Source organism: Hippopotamus amphibius, chromosome 9, assembly GCF_030028045.1.
Source record: "Hippopotamus amphibius kiboko isolate mHipAmp2 chromosome 9, mHipAmp2.hap2, whole genome shotgun sequence".
In the NCBI taxonomy this organism is placed as follows: domain Eukaryota; kingdom Metazoa; phylum Chordata; class Mammalia; order Artiodactyla; family Hippopotamidae; genus Hippopotamus; species Hippopotamus amphibius.
In genome coordinates this window covers 138,050,097-138,072,430 of record NC_080194.1, presented here as the reverse complement: position 1 = coordinate 138,072,430, position 22,334 = coordinate 138,050,097, and the positions used below count along the sequence as shown (strand labels likewise).

The 22,334-nt window shown below is 45.0% G+C and overlaps 1 protein-coding gene across 6 annotated transcripts; it reads left to right on the top strand.

Annotated features, from left to right (window-relative positions):
• The first annotated feature begins 2,260 nt into the window (after positions 1 to 2,260).
• On the top strand, positions 2,261 to 22,166 carry ZKSCAN5 (zinc finger with KRAB and SCAN domains 5). Of its 6 annotated transcripts, none has more exons than XM_057695321.1 (7): positions 2,261 to 2,362; positions 3,515 to 4,034; positions 7,513 to 7,651; positions 11,689 to 11,771; positions 12,045 to 12,180; positions 16,206 to 16,814; positions 19,834 to 22,166. In XM_057695321.1, exons 2-7 carry the CDS (start codon positions 3,621 to 3,623, stop codon positions 20,958 to 20,960), a joined length of 2,508 nt encoding a protein of 835 aa, XP_057551304.1. In that variant the 5' UTR covers positions 2,261 to 2,362; positions 3,515 to 3,620; the 3' UTR covers positions 20,961 to 22,166. The 6 variants fall into 6 exon arrangements, with proteins under 6 accessions (XP_057551304.1, XP_057551303.1, XP_057551301.1 ...); XM_057695320.1 differs by lacking the exon at positions 2,261 to 2,362 and adding an exon at positions 2,780 to 3,071; XM_057695318.1 differs by lacking the exon at positions 2,261 to 2,362 and adding an exon at positions 2,780 to 3,252.
• Positions 22,167 to 22,334: the final 168 nt, after the last annotated feature.

Genomic DNA, 22,334 nt, shown 5'->3' with positions numbered 1-22,334 from the left:
CACAGAAGAGAGTAAAGCTTAAAGAGTCCATGTGGACTGAAGACATATCCAAAATCCATAGTAGATCGGATCATCCCCTCCACCTTTAGGATTTCCAACGCCCAGCTTCCTTGCAACGCTTCACACTTGGTATCCAAGTTGCCAAGGATTTTGTTCTATTCTAAGCCCTAATCCCCTGTTCTTTCATTTACTCCTTCTTTCTCACTTTTAAGTATCCACATGGACACTGCTACCCCAATCTCTTCTTTCCTGTGCCAGTGTTCAGAAAAACAAATCATGCAATTGAAATGCAGGATACTATACATTAGTTTAACACTTACATTAAATCACCTGCATTATTTAACAAATGAAGAATTACCTGTTATGTTATGGGTAAATTCATTTAAAAAATCATTTATTTAAATGAATAAAATTAATGTCTTGATTTATGAATGCAAAGTCCCAGGCAGGGTCAGGATTCCATATAACATACCTATGGACTAAAGTTTAAATTATAAACTAATAATTTATCCATATTTTGTGCAAAAGCACAGGTAGTCAACCCCTACTTCAGGCTCTAGCAGCTAAATGGTTGTACTAGTCTGTCATGATATGTATGGATTAGAACTTAACAGGACAAAAAACAGGCAAAAGCAGATTTTTCAGGATTAATTTTTATGTCAAATCCACTTACAGAGAAAAAAATACACTACCCTCAAGGCTCATATTTGTCATTTTAGGGGACTTCCCTGGTGGCCCAGTGGTTAAGAATCTGCCTGCCAATGCAGGGGACACAGGTTCGAGCCCCGGTCCAGGAAGATCCCACATGCCTCAGAGCAACTAAGCCCGTGGGCCACAACTAATGAGCCCTTGAGCCACAACTACTGAGCCTGCACTCTAGAGCCCTTAAGCCATAACTACTGAAGCCTGTGTGCCCAGAGCCCATGCTTATGATTTTTTTTTTTTCATAGATTTGATTTGATTTATTTTTGACCTGACCACAGGCATGTGGGATCTTAGTTCCCCGACCAGGGATCGAACCTGTGCCCCCAGCAGTGGAAGCGCAGAGCCCTTACCACCAGGGAACTCCCCATGCTTATGATTTGAAGTATATCTTGGGTAAAAGCAAATTATTTTGGTGGCTTAGGAGAAAATCCACTTGGATGTTCTTGGTACCAAGAAGAAAGAGAAATTTATACTCTTAAGAGCAAAGCTTATTTTAGCTTATTTTGCAAGACAAGCCACGTTAAAGTCACCTGGGTATTTCTTGCTTATGCCTCTGAAAATCATAAGCAAAACTTAAATTGATCCCTGAAATGGATATGAAGTAACCACTAACCAATTCCCTTTGATTTAAGGAAATTCTAATATTGTAACCAATCGCTGTGAAGAATAAACAGTCACTGCCTCCACACTATATAAGATGCTTTAAAACAATATACTGTACTTCTGAGCCTCATTCCACGTTGGTTTGAGTGCTCCCAGTTTACTAAGTGTCTTTTTGGTGTGTGTACAATAAACTTTTACTAATTACTATTTCAGTGAGTCATTGGTTTTACTTGTTTTTTTTTTTTGTCTGAACTTTCGACGATTCTAAATGTAAAAAGTGAAATACAAATACTACATTGCACCAAACATACCGCAGTGTCAATTTAAGCGTCTCCAGCTATAGGTCTCTCTGGAGATAGTAGGGGATTTTCTGCATTTCCTCATTCCCATAAGGTAGACCACGGCGTGAGCAAGGCATTCTCAAAACTCCATCCCTAATTTGAGTGAAAATTTACAACATACGCTAAAAAAAAATAACTCCTGGCGTATCCAAGGATATATACCTTCTAATTCTGAGTGGAGTCAGTGAGCCTCATTCCTCTTCGACACTTGCAAGACAGTGATTCTTGTTCTACCTACCGAACAGCTTTGCAAATGGATGCAAAAATGAGATTATTAAAGATGGGATCCCCTTGGCTAAAGAAGCCCTAAATAGAAGGCTCCTCTCCCTTTGCAAGGATGCGGAGCTTCCGCCCGCACTCTCCCCAGCCAGGCGGGGACTCCATCCTGACATACTCAGCCTTCCACCGGGGGTCGCCGAGGAAAAGCCTCCCTGTTCTCCCGCATTCTGATAGGCCCGGGAGACTGAGGCTGCGAAGAGAGGGGCTGCCCTACAGGCTGGGGGGCGCGGTCCGCGCGGAGCTTCCTGGGAGATGTAGTTCAGGAGCCGCTGGGGACTCAAGGGTGTGACGTCAGAGGCTTCCGCCGCCCGAGCTGACTTCGGTGGTCAAGAGGCGGGTGTGTCTGGAGACGGGGTGAGGGGAGTGGCGAGGGTTCAGGTGAAGACACCAAACGGTCTGTTAAGGAGAAGTGAGGGTTGAAGGCTCGCAGAGAGGTACGGACCTACTTGGAACTGGGCGCAGAGCGTTGGGGGTGAGGGAGCGTAAGTTCCTCGGCCAGTCAGACACTGGCAACTGTTGCCTTGCGAGCGCCCTGGACACCGAAGGCCCCACCCCCTGCCCCCACGCCAAGAAAAGGGGCGGGCTCGGGGTGTTTAAAGGGCTCTGTCGTTGGGTGGGGAGGAGGGTGGCTGGGTTTTCTCCCCGGCTCTAGCGTTGCTGTGCCTGCGGCTCGGGGGGCGGGGAATCTCCGCGTTACTGCGGGTGGGACTGGGATCCCGGGCCGGCGCCTCCTCTCCCCGCCGATTGGCCCCTGGCTCCTCCGGGGCGGGGCTTGGGGCGGGGCCTGAGGCTGGCATCTTCTTCCCGCGGCGAGGCGAGGACCTCCGGGATTCCTAGAGAGGACTCGGAAGTGCTCTCGGGGGTGGGCGTCATGGCTCTGCCCGGCTGGTCAGGGAAGGCTTGGACTTGCTTACTTCCGGCAAGGAAGCGCTGCGAAGTGTCGGCTTCGGCTTTCTCTGGGTTTGTAAGAAGAAACCCGTCTTCCCAGCCTTGGCTGCGGGAGCTTGGTCTTTCAGGAGAGCTTCCCGGACTGTGGCCTTGAGGAAGGGGGATGGCCTTTGTGTCCAGACGAGGGTCCTGTCCCTAACCTTGACCGGGCCGGTTTTCGTGGATCGGGGTCAGGAGCGATGGTGGGGAATCCAGGTGCAAAATCTGTACTTAAAACCCTGGTTATCTGCGGGACCCATGAAGTCTCCCGTTGGGCTGTCAAGGTCTTGTGGCTTGAGGGACAGGACCAGTTTTGAGCATTGTAATGTTTTTGATCTCTGTTCTGACTTGTTTGGCTTGTGGTAGAGAGAAGGAGTGGCTGCGTCTGGACTAGTTAGTAAGTCTTGTTCTGTAATTTATATGAAATGTAATATTCTTCACCACTAAAAGTGTATTTGATGAGGCCGTATATTAGATTTTTATTGCCCTCCTTTACATTTTTTAAATGTTGGAAATATTCTCCACTGATCATTATTTTGAGGGTGGAGTGATGGCTGTCTTGTACACATTTTTAAGTAAATTACTTTGTTGAGTGATCATCTTTGGGATAAATGACCTCTTTGTCATCTCTTTGCTAATAACGATTTCCAATATATCAGTAGGTTGCACGCTAATGAAAGTGTCCTTGAGAAGATCTCAAAGAACAGAAAACAAGTTTGATCAGTGTAACCCAGCTTAGCCAGGGAGAGATCCCTCCGAGTTGGAATGATAATGACAGGATCTGGGGAAGTTATAGACTTAGACCCTCCCGCGGAGACCTCACCAGAGCAAGAAGACCTTCTGATAGTGAAGGTGGAAGAAGAAGATTGCACCTGGATGCAGGAGTACAACCCACCCGTGTTTGAGACTTTTTACCAGCGCTTCAAGCACTTCCAGTACCATGAGGCGTCAGGCCCCCGGGAGGCCCTCAGCCAGCTCCGGGTGCTCTGCTGTGAGTGGCTGCGGCCCGAGCTGCACACCAAGGAGCAGATCCTGGAGCTGCTCGTGCTGGAGCAGTTCCTGACCATCCTGCCTGAAGAATTCCAGACTTGGGTGAGAGAACATCACCCGGAAAGCGGAGAAGAGGCTGTGGCCGTGGTAGAAAACATACAGAGAGAACTAGAGGAACGCAGACAGCAGGTGAGTGAGAGAGGAGACTTGGGGCGATGAGGAAGGAGAGGAAGAGAGTTGAGGAGCTGCTGAGCAGGGGTGAGATCCTGAGCACCCTGGTGCTTCATTCATATTCTTTTGTTCTCCTGGGATTAGGTCCACTGTGGAGATTTCCTGCCACTCCAGCAAAGAGAAGCAGTATCCAGTGTGTTAATCTGGAGAAGACAGTCTGCGATTTTATTTCTATTTTAAATTACTGTGTTTATATTTTGAGTGACATGATACAAAATTTAAAAGGTACATAAGGTTGTAATGAAAAGTAAGTGTCCCTCCCACCCCTAATTCCCCAGCTGCCCGAGTTCTTCTCAGCAGAGGCAACCATTGTCCCATGACACTTGTCTATCCTTACAGAGATACACTGTATTCTGTATATATTAGTGTATATGTGTATGACTTGTTTTTAAAAAAACACAAATGTTTTTACAGCTCCGTGCACTTCTGCCTCTTGCTTTTTTTCTTATAGTATATCCTGGCTTATTCTGTGTCAGTGCAGGGAGAGCTGCCTCACTCTTTGAAACTACATTGTGTTCCAGTGTATGGATGTACCATAACTTAACTGCTATTGAAGGCCATTTAAGTTGTTCCTTTAGATTGTTTCTGAATCTTTACTGCAACAAACTTTGCTGCAGTGAATATCCTTTACATACATCATTAGTTGTAGAATCAAAGCTTAGAAGTCAAATTGTTGGCTCAGAGCCCATATGCATTTGTAGTTTGGACAGCTGTTGACAGATTGCTTTCTGCAGAGGTTATACCAACTGATATTCCCAACAGCCATATATGAGGGAAATTTTTTGCTCACAACCTGATAACACGATGTTATGCAACTTTTGGATTATTGCCAATCTGAAAGATGCAATATTCCATTTCTGTGCAATTTTAATATGCGTTTTTTTCTATTGTGAGTGAGTTTGATCACTGTGCGTATTTTAAAAGGCTGTACGTATACCCTTTTCTGTGAACTGTTTATATTAACCTGTTAGAAAAAGTAAGCACTGTGTCTGCCATGTGAGTTGCAAGAGTTATTTCCCCCCTTTGTTGTTTGTCTTTGTTTATGGAGATTTTTGCTTTGCTGGGTTTTTTTTATTTTTATGTGGTCAGTTTAAATCTTTTAATTTATGGTTTCTGGGAGAAAGGCCCTCTCCACTACAGTATTATAAGAAACTTTTCTCATCGTTTCTTCTCTGTTGTGTTTTTGTTATTGTTGGTTGGTGGTGTTTTTGTTTTACCCTCTGAAATGATTGATCCGTCTGGAATTCATTTTGGTGTAGGGTGTTTGGTGTGGTTATAGCTTAATTTTTTTCCCAGATGTCTATCCAGTTGCTCCAGCAACTTGTATAGCAATCCCTTTTTTTCCTTCTCTGGTTAAAATGCCATCTTTATTACAGACCACATTTTTACATGTATTTGGGTCCATTTCTTGTCTTTTTATTCTATTTTATTGATCTTACTGTCTGTTCACATATCAGTATTTTAATTATTTGAGCTCTAAAGTGTTTTGGTCAATAGGTCTGCCCTTCCCCATTCCAAATTTTTTTTAGTATTTTCTTCTTTCTATATGAGCTTTAGAATTACCTAGCTTCCACCACCCCCAAAATCCTGTTGGAATTTTTTGTTGGGATTGCATGAAATCAGATGTTAATTTAGGGAGGATCTGTATCTTTACATTGTTACATCTTTTTGTCCTTTCTTACTTGACACCTGACTCTCTGCCTCCCTCCTCTTGCTAGGCTCACATTCTCTGAAACTTTAATTTTTTTTTTTTTTTAGTAGCAAAGAAACAAAAATCCTGGGATCCTAGATCTACAAGAGTTTGAAGCTAGTTAGAGAATTTCCCTCATTCTTCAAAGCCATTGCCCTTCAGTGTAAGGTACCAGTCTGGTTATTCTTCTCCACGGGGTCAGGGGTGCTTCAGTATTCTAGAGCACCCGCAGGCTCTTCAGCTGGGTCAGCTCACTCTGTGAGGCAAGGGGGCAGCAGAGGTGGTTGCTGCGGACCCGCCACTGGACCCTGCAGCTGAGCCGAATGATTGTCCTGCAGACGGGAGTGTTTGAACCTTTCATTTGCTTCTGTCAGGACTGGAAGTAAAGATTCCTGTTGCCATCTGATTATTCCTTTTTTAAACCTAATTTGGGACATTAGCGGACAGACTCTTCCCTACTTTTTTACAGTAATAAATATTCAAAATCACAGTTTAAAACCCAAAGCATTTTTAAATAGAGGATTCACAGCAGATGTTACACACTGACCTCTGTCATTGGGATATGCACCCCGGCTGTGGAAGGAACACAGCAATCATCTCTTGGTGGTAGATCAGGGATTGAAGACCCAGAGGGGGTTTCCTGAGGGCCTGCGAAGCTCACTGTGTTTGCCGTTCTCTCTGCCTTTTCTCCGCATCCCCGACGGTGTTCCTGACCCGTTATCTCCAGCTAGTTCTTGTCTCTGGCAAGCCTTTGCCCAGGCTTTATCCTCTTCCCCTCCTGCTTGGTTTCCTCTGTCCTACTCCCAGGGGACCTCAAGGGCTGCACTGCTGCTTCGGTGCTCAGGTGCTGTTTGACATACTTGGCATCATCTTAACTCTTGTCCTGAGCGGGTCCCCAAGGACACACACACACTTCCGTACAGAGTCATATTTGCCACAGCTGGGTTGCAGTCGCTTCTTAATGTAACTCCTGTGCCATATGCTGCCAGTACTAGGAGGGTTAAAATTGAAAGTGCTTTGAAACATAAGGGAGGGTGAGAGGAGGGGAGGGCAATTCTATCTCAAAGCCGGATCTTATTACCTGCTAGGATGCCACTGAGCTCATACCTTCCAGAAGAGGCAGATTCTAGAGACTGGCTGTGTATGCTAGGGTTGTGCAGGAGCAAAGAGCGGAAAGGAAGAGGCACACTGGATACGAACTAGCTCTGGGTCTTGGTGTTGGTCTGTCCTACTTGAATCTGGTCTTCTGGGGCTCGGAGTGTGACTTCCCGAGTCCTGTATTGACCTTTCCAAGCTCATTTCTCACCCTCTCCCCCCTTCACCAGCCTTCTGCCTGCGGGTCTTTGCTTATGTCATTCTGTGTGCCTGGGACCTTCCTGACTTTTCCCCTGGCTGGCTTCTTTCATCCTCTAGGTGTTGACTTCAGTGACACTTCCTCAGAAAAGCCTTCCTTGGCCACCCTGTTTAAAGTAGGTCTGGTCTGTCCTGCCTCAGGGCACCACATTCTTCTCCTTCCTAACATGTAACACAGTTTGTAATTGTATATTTCCTGGTGTGTTGATATGTCTGATGGAAGTCGTCTTCAACTATACCGTGTTTACTCGGCCACCGTGTGGTTAGTCCTCGCTTGTGGTAGATGTACGTGCAATACTTGGCCAAGGGATGAATGAAAGAATAACGCGAACGTGCTGGACCCCTTCCTAGCCTTTCCTGTAATGTGCTGATTGGTGTGCTTGCGGTTGTCAGATCGTGGCCTGTCCTGAAGCGCTTCCTCCGAAGGTCGGGTCACCTGCAGCCGGGCCTGAGTCCTTCAGTCACCAGCTTCTGCCTGTAGACCCGCAGCCTGAACATGAGCCGCAGAGGCCTCATCTCCTGGAGGCAAACGGTGAGGATCTGGGCTTCGGTGGAATGGAGGTGGGCGCCCTGGCCATGTGGGTAAGCGGTATCTGTAGCGAGAGACCTGGGGCTGGACAGCCCCTCCGTGCTTAGCCGGAGGATCGGAGGTTGGGAACGGGTGGGGACCCGGCATCAAGCCCCTGGTCAGCGTGGAGGCTGGCTAGGAACCACAGCAATAACCAGTGTCATTCGCAAGCTACACTGCAGATGACAACGGCTCTAAGTGCGGGTACTGTTAAAAGACTTCTGGAAGTCTTTTACAAAAGTATTCCCATGGTTTTACAAGAGTTTTCCAGCTCTACCTCATTCGTTTTGTTGCCCTAAGGCTCACGTAGACAAAGCTCTCCGGTTCCTAACAGCACTTCTGGCTGTTCAGCCATTCCGTGAAATCTGATTTTAAACCGTGCTTCACAAGGACCTGCAGAGCAGCTGCCCTCTTTCTTCTCCGCGTCCCTCCCTCTCGCCCTCACTGTTGTTACCCTGTGTGAGACACGTCAAGAAAGAGAAGTGTGCAACTGAGGATCTCATTTATGATGATGTGTGGCCATAAGTCTGTCATCCAGAATCAGAAACTCTTGCTATCAAGTATATTTTAGAGTTTAGAATTTTTCAGATTTAGTAAGACGATCTGATTTGCATAACATACATTACAGTACTGTCAGGATTTGAAGTGTGACCTCACAGTCACACATTAATTTAATATTTTGTCAGTGAAATGTATGCCTAGTTATAGTAAGTGGATTAAATAAAACCTTCAGATAGCTTCATATCAGTTCTGGTCAGGTATTGCTATCAAATTAGTTCGGTGGCCAACTTATTGGGGAAAAAACCCAACTTTTTGTATTTAGAGCTTTAGGATTTCAGAATGTGGAGAAGGAATTGTGAAGCCGTGTTTCCTGCTTGGCCCCAGGCTTTATTTCAGGTTCCTCAAAGCGATTGGCCTTTTGCCGATGTCCCACTGCTCTAAGCTTTTCCAGCTTTCCTTTCACTGGGGTAATGATGACTATCACTTATATGGTGTTTACTGTGTGTCAGGAGCTGTTCTAAGCTGCTTTGCCTGTATGAACTCTTGTAACCCTCAGTGTAGTAATGGTAAAAACAGTCTTCTTCGTTTAATACCAAGGCCAGTGGATCCTTTCTATTTTAAAAAATATTTTAAAATCATTTCACAAATAATTTACAGAAGAATCAGAAGATAATGAAAAATAAATTTTAAAGGAACTTGAGTAAGAATTAAACCTCTTTGTGTCAAGTATATTTTGATGATATAAAAATCATAAGAAAATCAAAGAATACTGTCAATACTGCCCCTTTAGCAAAATGAATATAATCCTTTTAGCAAGATGAGATGGTCCAGAATCTTGTTGCAAAATACCTCGTGATGAAGTCCTTCGTGTTGAATGACCGGATGAGGTGTCATAGTTCCTTTTTGAAATTAGAAATGTAGTATTTATCATTGATTCTTGAGTGTGAGAAAGTTCGTCTAGGATATTGTCACTTGGCAGACTCTGTTTGATTTCTCTTATGCCTTCAGTTTCGTCCTATCGTTAGTGCACTGCTCTCCGTGTCGCTACATCATCTTCTCACTTATGTACTAGTAGTGAAACGTCTCCCACGGCACATTTTCTTTTCTGTCGATATGGGTGGGTGGAAGATGAAAAATACTGAATTCTCAACTATACTCAATGAAAGCTAAAAGCAGGTGTCAGCAGCCTTCAGTCTTCTTGAAGATGATGCAAAACTCTTGGGGAATGTACTTAATACTTTGAGAAGAGTGAAGAATGATGATTTATTTCATTACTGTGTGATCCTGGATATTTCTTTTATTCACCCGTTTTCTTTTAATTTTAGTCTTTTCATGCTAATATTGGGAATCAATGAATAATTAGTAAAAATGAAATAATTCTTAGTATGATGAGCTAGAAGGGTGCCTCATGCTACGGGAACTATAAAATCACTCAGATCCCAAAATGTATCCTAGATTTGTAAAAAGGTCCAGTGGATCCATATGGGAATTAGAAGGTAGGTTTTATTTTATTTTTTAATAATACTAACATTTTCTTTTTGTTCTTCAGAAGACCTCTAAAAGAATAAAAGTCATGTCATTCCAGTCTTTAAAAATAGTTGAAGCTGTCTAAAAAAAGAGATCCCCAAACCCAAAATTGTATCTAGTAGACCTAGCTGGCATCCCAAGGGTTAATGCCCACACTAACCTCGTGGAATAGCTATTATTGTTATTCTCATATTAGGAATTAAGAAGCTGAAGTCTTCAGAGTTTAAATAATTTGTTCAAGGTCACAAAGCTATTACACGGAGCTGGGATGTTACCCTAAGCAGTTGGGCTCTGACTACACGGTTACCCCATGCTGAGCTGTGCTGCCTGCTCCCCCCCAGGCTCTTCCAGCACGGAACCCCGTCCTCCTCTGATCACAGGCATCTTCCCTCCACACGCAGCGTCTCCTCAGATCAAGCCCCTCGTCTCTTCACTTGGTGCTGCTTCTCTTCCCTGCCCTGTGAGCCAGATCCAGGCAGTTCCCTTATTCCAACAGAAAATACTGGGCTGGGTGGTTTGTTTTACACCCTGGGGGAGGCTGCATCCCTCAGGCCTTTGATGGTGCTGAGGGCTGGCTTTCTGTCCCTGGGGCTCATTTGAACTTGAGAGGGCCAGTGTCATCGACTTAAAAGCTAGAAACAGTGGGTTTCACGAGAACTTAAAAAAAAAAAGCAGAATTATTTAGAATGTAATTATCCTAATTATTCCAATTATAATCGGAAGGTAGTCTGTACGCATAATTGCTGTTTGTGTATAGACTACGTTCATCCCTTTCTTTCATATCTTATTTTGACTCTAGCCACACTCCCGGGTTCAGATTCTGTGTCTTTTTTTGACTTTCATCTCTAACCATTGCCTCCTGTTTTTTGGGTCTTTGCTCCTTACTTCCTAGTCCTTGGACATGAGTAGGCTGCATATGCACATACATCTCTAGGACTGCCAGGTTAAAGGTCGATACCAGGTGGATCTGTCCGCGTCAGGGTGCATGTAGATCCGGATGCACCATGCATCTTGGACAAAGGAGAAGCAGAGGTGACAGCAGAGGGTCAGACAGTCACCAGCATCTAGAGACCAGACCCTCCAGGCATCACACATGCAAGTCATTCTACCCAGAAAGCACCCTCATCCCGCCCCACCCTGCCCCGCCCCACTCCTACTTCCAGAGTCACTTCCTGCAGAAGGGCTTCCTGCTGCTCCCACCTGCCACTCTCCCCTCTGTAGATGCCCCTCCTCTGTGTTCCTACAGGAACTTGGGTGAACCTTGAGGATAATACTTTTTGCCCTGTGCTGGAAGTAAGGCTTCCATGTCTCCCTCCCCATTAGACCGTGAGGTTTTGGAAGGCAAGAATTGTTTTATCTGCCATTTCTTATAACACACAGAACAGACTTGATACAAACTAGTCAGCTGACTGTAAACCAGCCGCAGTTGTTTTTTGAGGGGAGGGAATGTGGACTAAGGCCTTGCTGAGCAAAGTGTGGTCCAGAGAGTGGCAGCAGCAGCAGCACCTTCGAGCTTGTTAGAAATGCAAAATATGGGGGCCACCCCGGAACCACTGGGGCAGGATCTGCCCTGTACCAAGACTCCGAGGTGATTTGTGTGCACATTAAAGCTTGAGAAGCCCTGAGCTCTAGGCAGAGCTTCAGCTTCCTGGAAGATGTGGGCCTTTGGAGACTCTTTGAGGTGACTAGTTTGACCTTGGCAGATCTGAGAGCATCCTTTTTAGGGGAATGGCACCATCCCCAGTCAGCAGCAGGATTATCCCGACCAAAGCAGGGAGTCTAGTTTTTTGGAAGGAAGGGTGAGTATAGGGTGGGTGTGGGGGGACCAGAATGTAGAGGTCTTGCGGCTGAGCAGAAGAATTTGGTCTTGATGCCACAGGGCGCCGTTGTGGATTCTTGAGCAAAAGCAGAACATGATCGCAGTAGGAACTGGGCAGAGATTCTCACTGACACCTCTTTTTCTCCCCCCTCAGCCCTTCCTGCTCTCCAAGTTCCCTCCCTTCCCCTGAAGAACAGCCAGGAGCTGACAGCCTCACTTCTCTCAGCTGGGTCCCAGGTGAGCCGGCGTCCCTGTGCCCACATCGAGGACCCATGTCTGTTCTTGGACAAGTAGCTGCCTTAAGCCTGAATCTTTATCAGGGTTCTGTCTCTTTAGCCAGAGATTGGGCCCATCTTGGGTTTGTGCTTTTCTGCCTTTTTCCGTTCCGCTCCCCCATCCTCTGTGAAGCACAGTCCCTCCCCTTTGGCTTTCCTTAAGCCTCCCAGTTCCTCCCCTCCCTCCAGATTTGAACCTAGGGAATGGGAATTTAGTGGAGATCTCGTGTTTCAGAAGTTGGTGAAAATTGAAGATGTGGCTGATGTGGCTGTATCCTTCATCCTGGAGGAATGGGGACATTTGGACCAGTCCCAGAAGTCTCTGTATAGGAATGACAGGAAGGAGAATTATGGGAGTATTACTTCCATGGGTAAGAATGATTTCATCTGCATGGGTTAGGACGTCTTCATTTTGTTATAAAGAACATTTCTAGCACATCCTGTAAAAGCATGTATGTTTTAATTGCTATGACTCCTTTGTGTGTGTGTGTGTGTGTGTGTGTGTGTGTGTGTGTGAAAGAGTAAATCAGCCTTCTCTCTTTTTTTCTATTCAGCTTATTCTGATTATCTGCATCGTAATAAGAGTGTGATTGAGGACTAATAATGCTTTGGGGAAAGTATTTGCAATCCAGCAAGTGCTGGGTTTGGCTTAAAACTAGCAGGGTTGGATCTTAATAGATTTGTAGCAGTGATTGTACTCTGGTCCTTGACAAATTGAATCACTGTTAACTGAATAATTCTCATTTGTAAAAATATCTCAAGACGTTGCTGAATAACCGTGTATTGAAGTAGTTGTTACAGTGTCTCAGTAGCATTCATTCTTTTCCTTTCCTCTCACACGTGGCTGGCTACTTGCTCACTTCGTCACCGTTCTCAGCTCACCGGTACCTGTTTTATTATGTTCGCCTTGGCATCTGCATTTTACGTGGAAGCTCAGAGTCCTAACCATTGGACAACCAGGGAGTTCCCTTATCCCTTCTTGAATTTTGCCCCACAGATGAGATTTTGAACCTATTTCTGAGTTATATCTTGAAAACTATCATTTAATTGTGCTGCCCAGAGCAATTATAAAAAAATCTCAGCACTGTGGCACACGTTTTGAAACTTATGGTTTTTAGCTTCTTATGAATGAATTCTTTTGGAAGAATCACTGTTGAGCATGCTGGTAGACTTTAGATGGAATACACATACTATAATGCGAAATTTCTTTTGAAAAGCATTATCCCAGTTTATATCATCTAAGGGTTTAGTGCACTCACAGGCTTTTATTTGAAAAGTAAAATTGACTTCTGCTTTTTTAAACTGTCCATATCCTTTATTACTATTGATGTACATTCGTGTTTTCTTTGATTTATTTGCACATACCCTCTGCTTATTTATCTATTGGGATCTTAGTGGTGGTTTCAAGGAATTATTTATGTAATATAAATATTATCATATTTAATGTAAATTTTTTTCATTCTTTGTTTGTTTGTTTGTTTGTTTGTGGCACATGGGCTTAGTTGCTCCGTGGCATGTGGGATCTTCCTGGAGCAGGGATCAAACCTATGTCCCCTACATTGGCAGGTGGATTCCTAACCACTGCGCCACCTGGGAAGCCCTTCATTCTCTTTTAAAATTAATTTCAAATACCTTCCTTGTCTAATTTGAGTCAATTAGTATTGTCTTTTTTAATTACTTTATAGGTATTTAATGGGCTTCAGAGTTGCAGAGCTTGTCACAGTTTTCCTGTACCATTCTCCAGGCTGTTCTGAATGCTTACTTTCTGATTTTTTTTTCTCGTTATCCATCTCTTCATTACAGTATCTTTACAGCTCGAGTCAACTGTTTTACACTAAGAACGTATTCAGTGGTTTCTGCCTCTTTAACGTCTCTGGGAAGGCCACATTAGATTATTTTCATGCCTGTGGGTTCCTAACAGCATCAGAGACGGTAACTATTTTTAAAGTATCCATCAGGTTTAGAAACGAGATTTTAAAAAATTAATAAATGCATTGTGGAGACAGCTGCTTCTGTGGAGTGGCTGGGATGTTGGGGAGCAAGGGGCAGTTTCTTAAAAGACTGCCCAGGAGAGAGTGTGAGAAAGCTGTTGTCGACAAACCTTCAGGACCATTGTCTGTGAAGGGGAAGCAAAAGAGGGCTGATCGCTGACAGAGTGCATGGTGTAGATGGATGGGTGATTTTTGTATGTTCTCTTTTTTAATGGGAGACATTTTAAGCATGCTTAAATGCCACTGGACAAGAACTGGTGGAGAGTGACTTTGAAATATTAGAGCAAGGAAGAGAGGAAAATTGATTGTGTATGGCGGGGGGTCCCTGGAAAACAGAACGGCTTGGCGAGGTCCAGGGTCCAGGAGGAAGGACTGACCTTGCTGAGGGGGAGGGGCAGCGTTCCCTTTTCGAGACGGGGAGAGTGGGAGAATCAGGCTGCCAGCACGTTGACACTTGTGGTTGTAGGATGTTCAAGGACGTCTTGACTGGATAGTTTAGATTTTCCCTGAAATAGGAGACAGAGTCACCTGTTGTGAGTGAGCAGGTGACGGAGTGGGTGGTGGAGCAGAGGTTTGAGTGCAGAGAGAACTTTGGTTTGCATGCACAAGGTAAAAAAAATATCCGAATAGTGTAAGTGGATTTAAAGTGAGAAGTGAGTCTCTGGACCCTCCATCTCTGTTTCCTGCACAGAGGCAGACTGTTATGCTTCCTGAGTACATCTCTGGACATAGTCTGTGCGTAGACAAGTTCGTGCTAAAACAAACCCTCTTCTGTTTTTAAATACAGTGATGTAGCTTGGAGATCACGAAGAAGACGTTTTGATGTATCTGCTGAGAAGAGTGAGTGGGAAACTAGCCAGCCTTAGAAACATAGGATGGGGTACCAGTGAGGCTGAAAGCATGAATTTGTAAAGCACCAAATCTGCTGATTGGGCCTCTTGGAAAAAACGCCCCCCGCCCCCCCCCCCCAGTGCATTACTAGTTTTGAACAAGGAACACAATTCTCTGTCAAACATACAAATAAATCAGGAGACTCAATGGAAATCTCCTTGTGTATTCAGAGAAGGGGTGGGAAAGAGGAAAAACGCAAGTCTGTAAGCCAACTGGTATAACAACCTGTATAATCACCTTCTCTGGAAAAGGGCGATGTGAATAGCCCCAAAGAGGTACACTGAGCTCGTCTGATTTTTTTCAAATTCACCCCTGGAAAAAGAAAGCCATGAGCTTGTTTGCCTTGCTGAATGGCAAAGAGTTCTAATAAGAATAAAATGCGTGGATATGTAAGTAGGTGAGGATAAGAGAGAAAAGAATATTGTGATAGCTGAGATTACCTGCCTAGTTAAATGGAGAAGGAAAAAAACATCTAAAAAGTCTGGTTTTGTGATAGAGTTCTTTTGTCTATATATTTGTTTGTTTCTACTCTGAAAATGTCTTTTTGGGAAGAGAATTAAGTAAAAATAGTTAAAAAAAAGTTGCCTTCATAGTACAAGAATTACAACTTCTCACTATATCAAAAAAAAAGGATAATAATAGTATCTCCTTCCAAGGGTCACTGTAAGGATTAAATGCCATAAAACTGAAAAGCACTGGAAGGCGTAGTGCCTGGTCCGCAGTCCACACTCTGCAAACATTAGTGCTTAATACCATTTTTAAGTAATATTTGAAAACTGCTTTTCTTTTTACAAAACAGCCTTGCTAGAAAGTTCTCAGTAGGCCATGATCTATCTCCCTAGCCTTTAAAAAGTAGTCCCTATTTTTTGTCAACTACTGAAGGTTTGTCTTTGCAAACTATACTAAATGTCAGTGTTTTGAGTGAAATACGTGCTGCTGGCCGTTACACAGGGAACTGATTGCAGTCTCTTAAACGCCTCTGTTCATCAGACTGCTGAGTGGTGGGCTAACTCTCGACCATCGCAGGGCTTCTCTGAATGTAGAAAGAACGCCTTTTCCCCTTTAGACTAATTCACACCAAACTGAGATTCTTTGGGGATTGAAAAAGCTAGAAAGATCCTGTTTCTTCTCCAGGCTATGAGTGAACAGGAAGAGGATGGTGAGGACTGCTTAACTGCATCACCCAGTATCAGATTTCACTGAGAACAGTTGCCACCGCACAGGTGTTCACAGACAGCTACTGTACGGAAGTGCGAACCCAGAGGATGTCATCGTCATTAAATGGAATGACTGCTCTCCCCGTCTCATCCCCTTGAACCATTCTTGCCGGCTCTGCCCTCCCTAACCTGCCTCCGTTTCCTGCCTCAGTGTCCTTCACCCCATCCCTGTATTGTGAAGTCATCTGCAGATGGCTTTACAAAGCCACGCCTTGCTCGCACATGTTGGTTTCATGTAATTATCCTCTATTTCTGAATTCGGGGAATAAGCTCATGTTTCCGTTTTCCCTCTATCAGATTACGAGTCCAGGAATGACAACGTGGAACTCATAGTAAAGCAGATTTCTGAGGAAGCTGAATCACCCTGGATGACCTCAGGAAGCCCTGAAAGGACTGTCCCCCCGAGTCAAGAGTTTGGAGAAGTTAGCGACCTTCACAGCGTGGTAGAAAGGTGGCCGGTCGGTCCCCCCGTGGGGAAATCAAGGCAGACCCCTTCCCAGAAAAGAGATCTCGGGGCCACCAGGGACGTGAACCGGAAGTCAAACACCCACGGCGAGAGAGGGCACAGATGCAACGACTGTGGGAAATTTTTCCTTCAGGCCTCCAACTTCATCCAGCACCGGCGAATCCACACAGGAGAGAAGCCTTTTAAGTGTGGCGAGTGCGGCAAAAGCTACAACCAGCGCGTGCACCTCACCCAGCACCAGCGCGTCCACACCGGCGAGAAGCCCTACAAGTGCCAGGTGTGCGGCAAGGCCTTCCGCGTCAGCTCGCACCTGGTCCAGCATCACAGCGTGCACAGCGGGGAGAGGCCCTACAGCTGCCCCGAGTGCGGGAAGAGCTTCGGGCGCCACTCCCACCTGATTGAGCACCTCAAGCGCCACTTCAGAGAGAAATCCCAAAGATGTAGGTGTGAGCAGTTCGTCTTCGGAGCATAAACGAGGGAGAAATTGCTTTATCAGCTTAGAACCCATCGGACAGATGGGAGGTGATGGCGGCAGCAGTGGCAGGAAGGGACAAAGAGTTATTGTCTATTTTATTATCACTTGTACTTCATGGGTTTTTTTTTTTTTATGGTTTTGAAGTATAGTTGATTTACAGTGTTGTGTTAATTACTGCTGTTCAGTAGAGTGATTCAATTATACATATATAGACATTCTTTTTTTATATTCTTTTCCATTATGGTTTATCCCAGGATATTGAATATAGTTCCCTGTGCTCTACAGTAGACCTTGTTGTTTATCCATTCTCTGTATAATAGTTTGCATCTGCTAATCTCAAACTCCCGACCATCCATCCCCCAACCCCCTCGACCTTGGCAACCAGCAGTCTGTTCTCTGTGTCCCTATCACTTGCACTTTAATTAATTGTCAGATTAGTCAGCAAAATTCTGTGCCCTCCCCACCATCCCCGCAACTTCTCTTTCCCCAGAGGTACTGCTTTTGGCAATCTCCTCTGTTTCTCCTGGTGATTCCACAATTTTTTTTGGGGGGGGGGGGCTTAGTTGCTCCTTGGCATGTGGGATCCTCCCAGAACAGGGCTCGAACCCGTGTCCCCTGCATTGGCAGGCGGACTCCCAACCACTGTGCCACCTAGGAAGTCCCCCACATTTTAAAATAATACAGCTGTTGCTTGACTCACCAATTTTAGACATTACCTGTTGACTTTCTGTTTAGTGAATGAGGACTTTGGCATTCTTACATGCTTCTTTCCGTCTTCCCTTTTCCCAACCTAGTTATTTCACTTACTTTAACATGATAAAATAATGATAGTCCAGTTGACCCTTGAGGAAAGCAGGGCTTAGGGGTGCCAGTCCCGCACAGTCCAAAATCCACATGTAACTTACAGTCAGCCCTCCGTATCGCAGTTCCACATCCTGGGATTCAACCAGCTGTAGGTTGAATAGGACTGTAGTACATATGTATTGAGAAAAATGTGCATATGAGTGGACCCCTGCAGTTCAAACCCGTGTTGTTCAAGGGTCAACTGTACAAGAAGTTTGGGGGAAAGAAAGTGGGAGGGAAAAAAGTCACCCATAATCCCACCATCCTAACTAGTAGAACTGTTATTGTATAGTTAGTGTGTTTCCATCTTTTTCATAAGCCTGTTTTTATACAGGGCTGCTCAGAGCATACGATCAAATGTTAGATGTGCACATTTTCCAGTGGTGCTTGACCCTCCTGTTTGTTGTTTGTTGACAACCTGGCATTGCATGGAGACATCATGATCCACTCAACCCAGTTGAAATTCTAATTTTTTTTTTCTCTTTTGTCCTGATAACTGTGCTTATGCCTTGTTCTGTATTTGGGAATATTTTCTTATACTAGATGCCTGGAAGTGGGACTAGTGGATGAAAGGCTGAAAACATTTTTATGGCTCTTGGTACATATTGCCAAATTACTTTTTTAAATGATTATACCACATATGAGAGTATCAGTTGCACTAAATTTCTTCCAGGGCTATCAAAAAAATTTTTTTTAGCAGTTGAGTAAACAGAAGAGAATTCTTGCTGTATTCATTTTCATTAATTTGTTTATGAATCAGATTGAGTAATTTTCCTGTTTGTTTACTTATTTTTTTATCTGCTCACATGACTTCTGTAAGGATTAGATCACTGTAAACTGTGCTGTGAACTTAAAGGCTCTTATTACTATTCTTCAGAAAACTTGAAGACTGGCCAAAGTATTTGTTTTTAAATTATGCCTTTGATGTCCCCAAGCCCAGCTACTTGTCATTCACCTTAACAGCTGCTGCCACCTCTTCCAACCTGGAATAGAAGCTCATGGTGTCTTTATGGTGTGGGCTGAGCTGAGCCGTGTCCTCAGCCAGTTCCGTCCCGTTCTCCTTGGTGACTGCCTCAGGAGGAAGTCCATCCAGTAGCACTCCAGACCTGGACAGCAGTGGCTTTAAAATAGTATCTTTTACATCTTCCCTGTAATTGTTCTTCAGCCTAGTTTCCTAGTTAACACTCACCTGCCTCCCTGTGTTGTTTTGATGGAAGGAGGGATACTTTGTGTGCTCATCCAGCGATATTTACTGGGCAGCTCCCGTGCTGCGTCCTTGGGATTCAGCAGTAAGCAGAGCAGACACAGTTCGGGCCCTTGCGGAGCTGATGGTCTGATGGGAGGAGCACTCAAGGAGATGAGCATTCCCAAAGGAGAAGTGTCGGGGGCCCTGGGAGGGCAGCGGAGCCGGGGTGTAGGCTTAGGGCAGAGAGCAGAGGTTGCCGTATCCCCCACCTGCTTGACGGTATGTTCTGCTGGCTCATTTCTCTTCTTTCTTTTTTCCTGGCTCCTAGTTGGGTATTCTTCCAACGCCATATCCCCTTCATTCTCCTTTCTTCTAGTTTTCATCAGGTCTCACTGTCCACTTGTGTATTTTTATTTTTTTTATTTTTTATTTTTTTATTAAAAAAATTCTTTTTTGGCCACTGCCCAGCAGCTTGCAGGATCTTAGTTCCCCAACCAGGGATTGAACCTGGGCCCACAGCAGTGAAAGTGCGGAGTCCTAACCGCTTGGCTTCCAGGGAGCTCCCCACTTGTGTATATTTGTTCTATCTCATTATGTCTCCCTGACTCACGTTGGGGTCACGGTCCCTTCCACGTTTCCTACCTCCTCTCCCATTTCAGAATTCCTGTCTCTGCTTGCTGTGTAATGAGAGTGTTTGGCTTTTCCCTGTGATCGCCTAGCTGCAGTCATTCTCACCACCCTCCCAAGTGAGCCTCTCTTCCTTGTCTTATTCTTTTCACTGGACAGATACCGAAAGGTTCTTTTCGTTTCTGTTGGCATCCAGCACACGTGCACCCCTCCCCCTCGTTACTCCTATTACATCATAGTTTCATTTAATTATCCTCTTTTTCCTGATAGTTTATTTTTCTCCTGTAAAAGAGCTGATAACATTTGCGTTTCCTCTTTATCTTTCCAGGCAGTGAAAAAAGAAGTAAAAATGCAAAATTGAATATTAAGAAGAAAATTTCAGAATTCTCAGAAGCAGGCATGGAACCAACAGGAAGAATCCAAAGAACTGTTTCTCAAGTTCAAGATTTTGGAGAAGGCCATGAACAACAGGGCAAGTTGGACAGAAAGCAGGGAATTCCCATGAAAGAGATACTAGGCCAACCCTCTTCAAAGAGGATGAATTTCAACGAAGCCACCTATGTCCACAGAAAGCCCTCCACCGGAGAGAGACCACATAAATGTAACGAATGTGGGAAAAGCTTTATTCAGAGCGCACATCTTATCCAGCATCAGCGAATACACACCGGGGAGAAACCATTTAGGTGTGACGAGTGCGGGAAAAGCTACAATCAACGTGTGCACCTAACTCAGCATCAGCGGGTCCACACTGGGGAGAAGCCGTACACCTGTCCCTTGTGTGGGAAAGCGTTTAGAGTGAGGTCCCACCTTGTCCAGCATCAGAGCGTGCACAGCGGGGAGAGGCCCTTTAAGTGTAACGAGTGCGGGAAAGGCTTTGGGAGACGTTCACACCTTGCTGGGCACCTGAGGCTCCACTCGAGAGAGAAATCCCATCAGTGTCATGAATGTGGAGAAATCTTTTTTCAGTACGTCAGCCTCATTGAGCATCAGGTGCTCCACGTGGGCCAGAAAAACGAACAAAACGGCATCTGTGAGGAAGCATACAGCTGGAACTTAACGGTGATTGAAGATAAGAAGGTTGACTTGCAGGAGCAGCCTTATAAGTGTGATGTGTGTGGCACAGCCTTTCGTTACAGTTCAGACCTCATCCAGCACTACAGGACTCATACCGCAGAGAAAACCTATCAGTGTGATATGTGTAGAGAAAGTGTTGGCACGTGTTCCCACACAAAACAACATGCAAAAAGCTATTCCAACCTGAAAGCCCATCAATGTAACGAATGTGGCAGAGGCTTTGCTCTGAAATCACATCTTAATCAACATCAGAGGATCCACACGGGTGAGAAACCCTTTCAGTGTAAAGTATGCGGAATGAGTTTCAGTTGGAGTTGTAGCCTCTTTAAACATCTGAGAAGTCACGAGAGGACAAATCCCATAAATACCTTAGGTGTCTAGAGGTTTCTATCGTAGAACAGCTCCTACACAAATTTAGAGAAGCCTTCCTGAAGAGAAACCCTCCTCCTATAACGAATGTAATAACAGCTTCAACATCTCTTCCAATTTAGCCATCAAACCTACAGATATGTTGAGATCCTTCCGTTAGAACTAGGGACACTGGAGCACCCACAGCAAATAGATACCTGCTTTCCTGCCGAGAAATGCTTTTGTTTGCATCTTCATGCTTGAGGGTCTAGACGGGGAGCACGTAGGAATGCGGTGGACGAAGGGAAGCCTTCAGCTGGCTCTCATTCTTCATGTGAGTCTCAGAGCATTGACACTGGGAAAAGCCTTATGAATGCAGTAGAAAGAAGCTTCATTTGTAGTTTCTGCCTAGTTCAACAGCTTATCTATTCAGGGAAGAGCACAGTGAAAGAGAGAACCCTTCAGTGTGATCTTGGTTTTGGTACCTCAGCAATGAACCCTGTCTAGAAATGGTGATACCAGCCACTGGAATGCTCCAGGTGTCGTTCCCATCTTGGGAATCAAACCCTTTGAAAAGAAATTGACTTAAGGTATTTCTGTTTTGGCAAAATTGAGGTTCAGAGGCTGGATGGTGTGTGTTCTCACTGCCTTATTCAACCTACAACTTCTCCATGAGACACACTCTACCTCTTTGTTTTGTTTTGATTCTCCTGGCATCAAGAGTAGCTAGTAGAAAGAGAAGCTAAGTTTGTAAATGCAGGAGAAACTGCATTGGTCAGTCACATCTTGGGGAGAGGGGAGTGGGACCTTAGGGGGATAGAGAAGACAGGCCAAACTGTGGACTGGTTTTTATTCTAATATCTACAAGAATGAGGGCAGCTACATCCATAGGAGTTGGATCCAGTTGAATTAAGAATTGTGGTCCAAGGAGTAGATGTACCAACTCCCTGTTGCCCTGGCGATGGATCTCCCCCATAGGTTAATGGCGTGGAGAATGAGTTTCAACTTGAGTTGCAGCTGAATTTGAAAGTAAACACTAACAAGCAGGGAGGTCCTGGTCTGGTGAACCCTGCCTTGCAGGAAGGTCTGGGTAAGGGTTGTGGGGGAAAGACGATGACATGGAAGAGAAGGTTAACTTGAGTCTGTTTGCTAGAGAGACGGGGAGAGGCTTCTGGGCGCCACTGAAGTCCTGCTTCTGCTGACTGCCTGGCGTAACAATAAACACCCAATAAATACCAATACCTGTTGACTGTGTGAGTTGTACACTGGTACCTGGTCCAGATCCCCTTTACCAGGCTGCCATACCCGTCCCCCAGCTGCTCTGAGTTTTGTCTGCCACATGCTCACAGTTCACCCCATTCTCTGGAGACTCGGGGAGAATTGCCCTCAGGTGATGGGAGTTGTCCC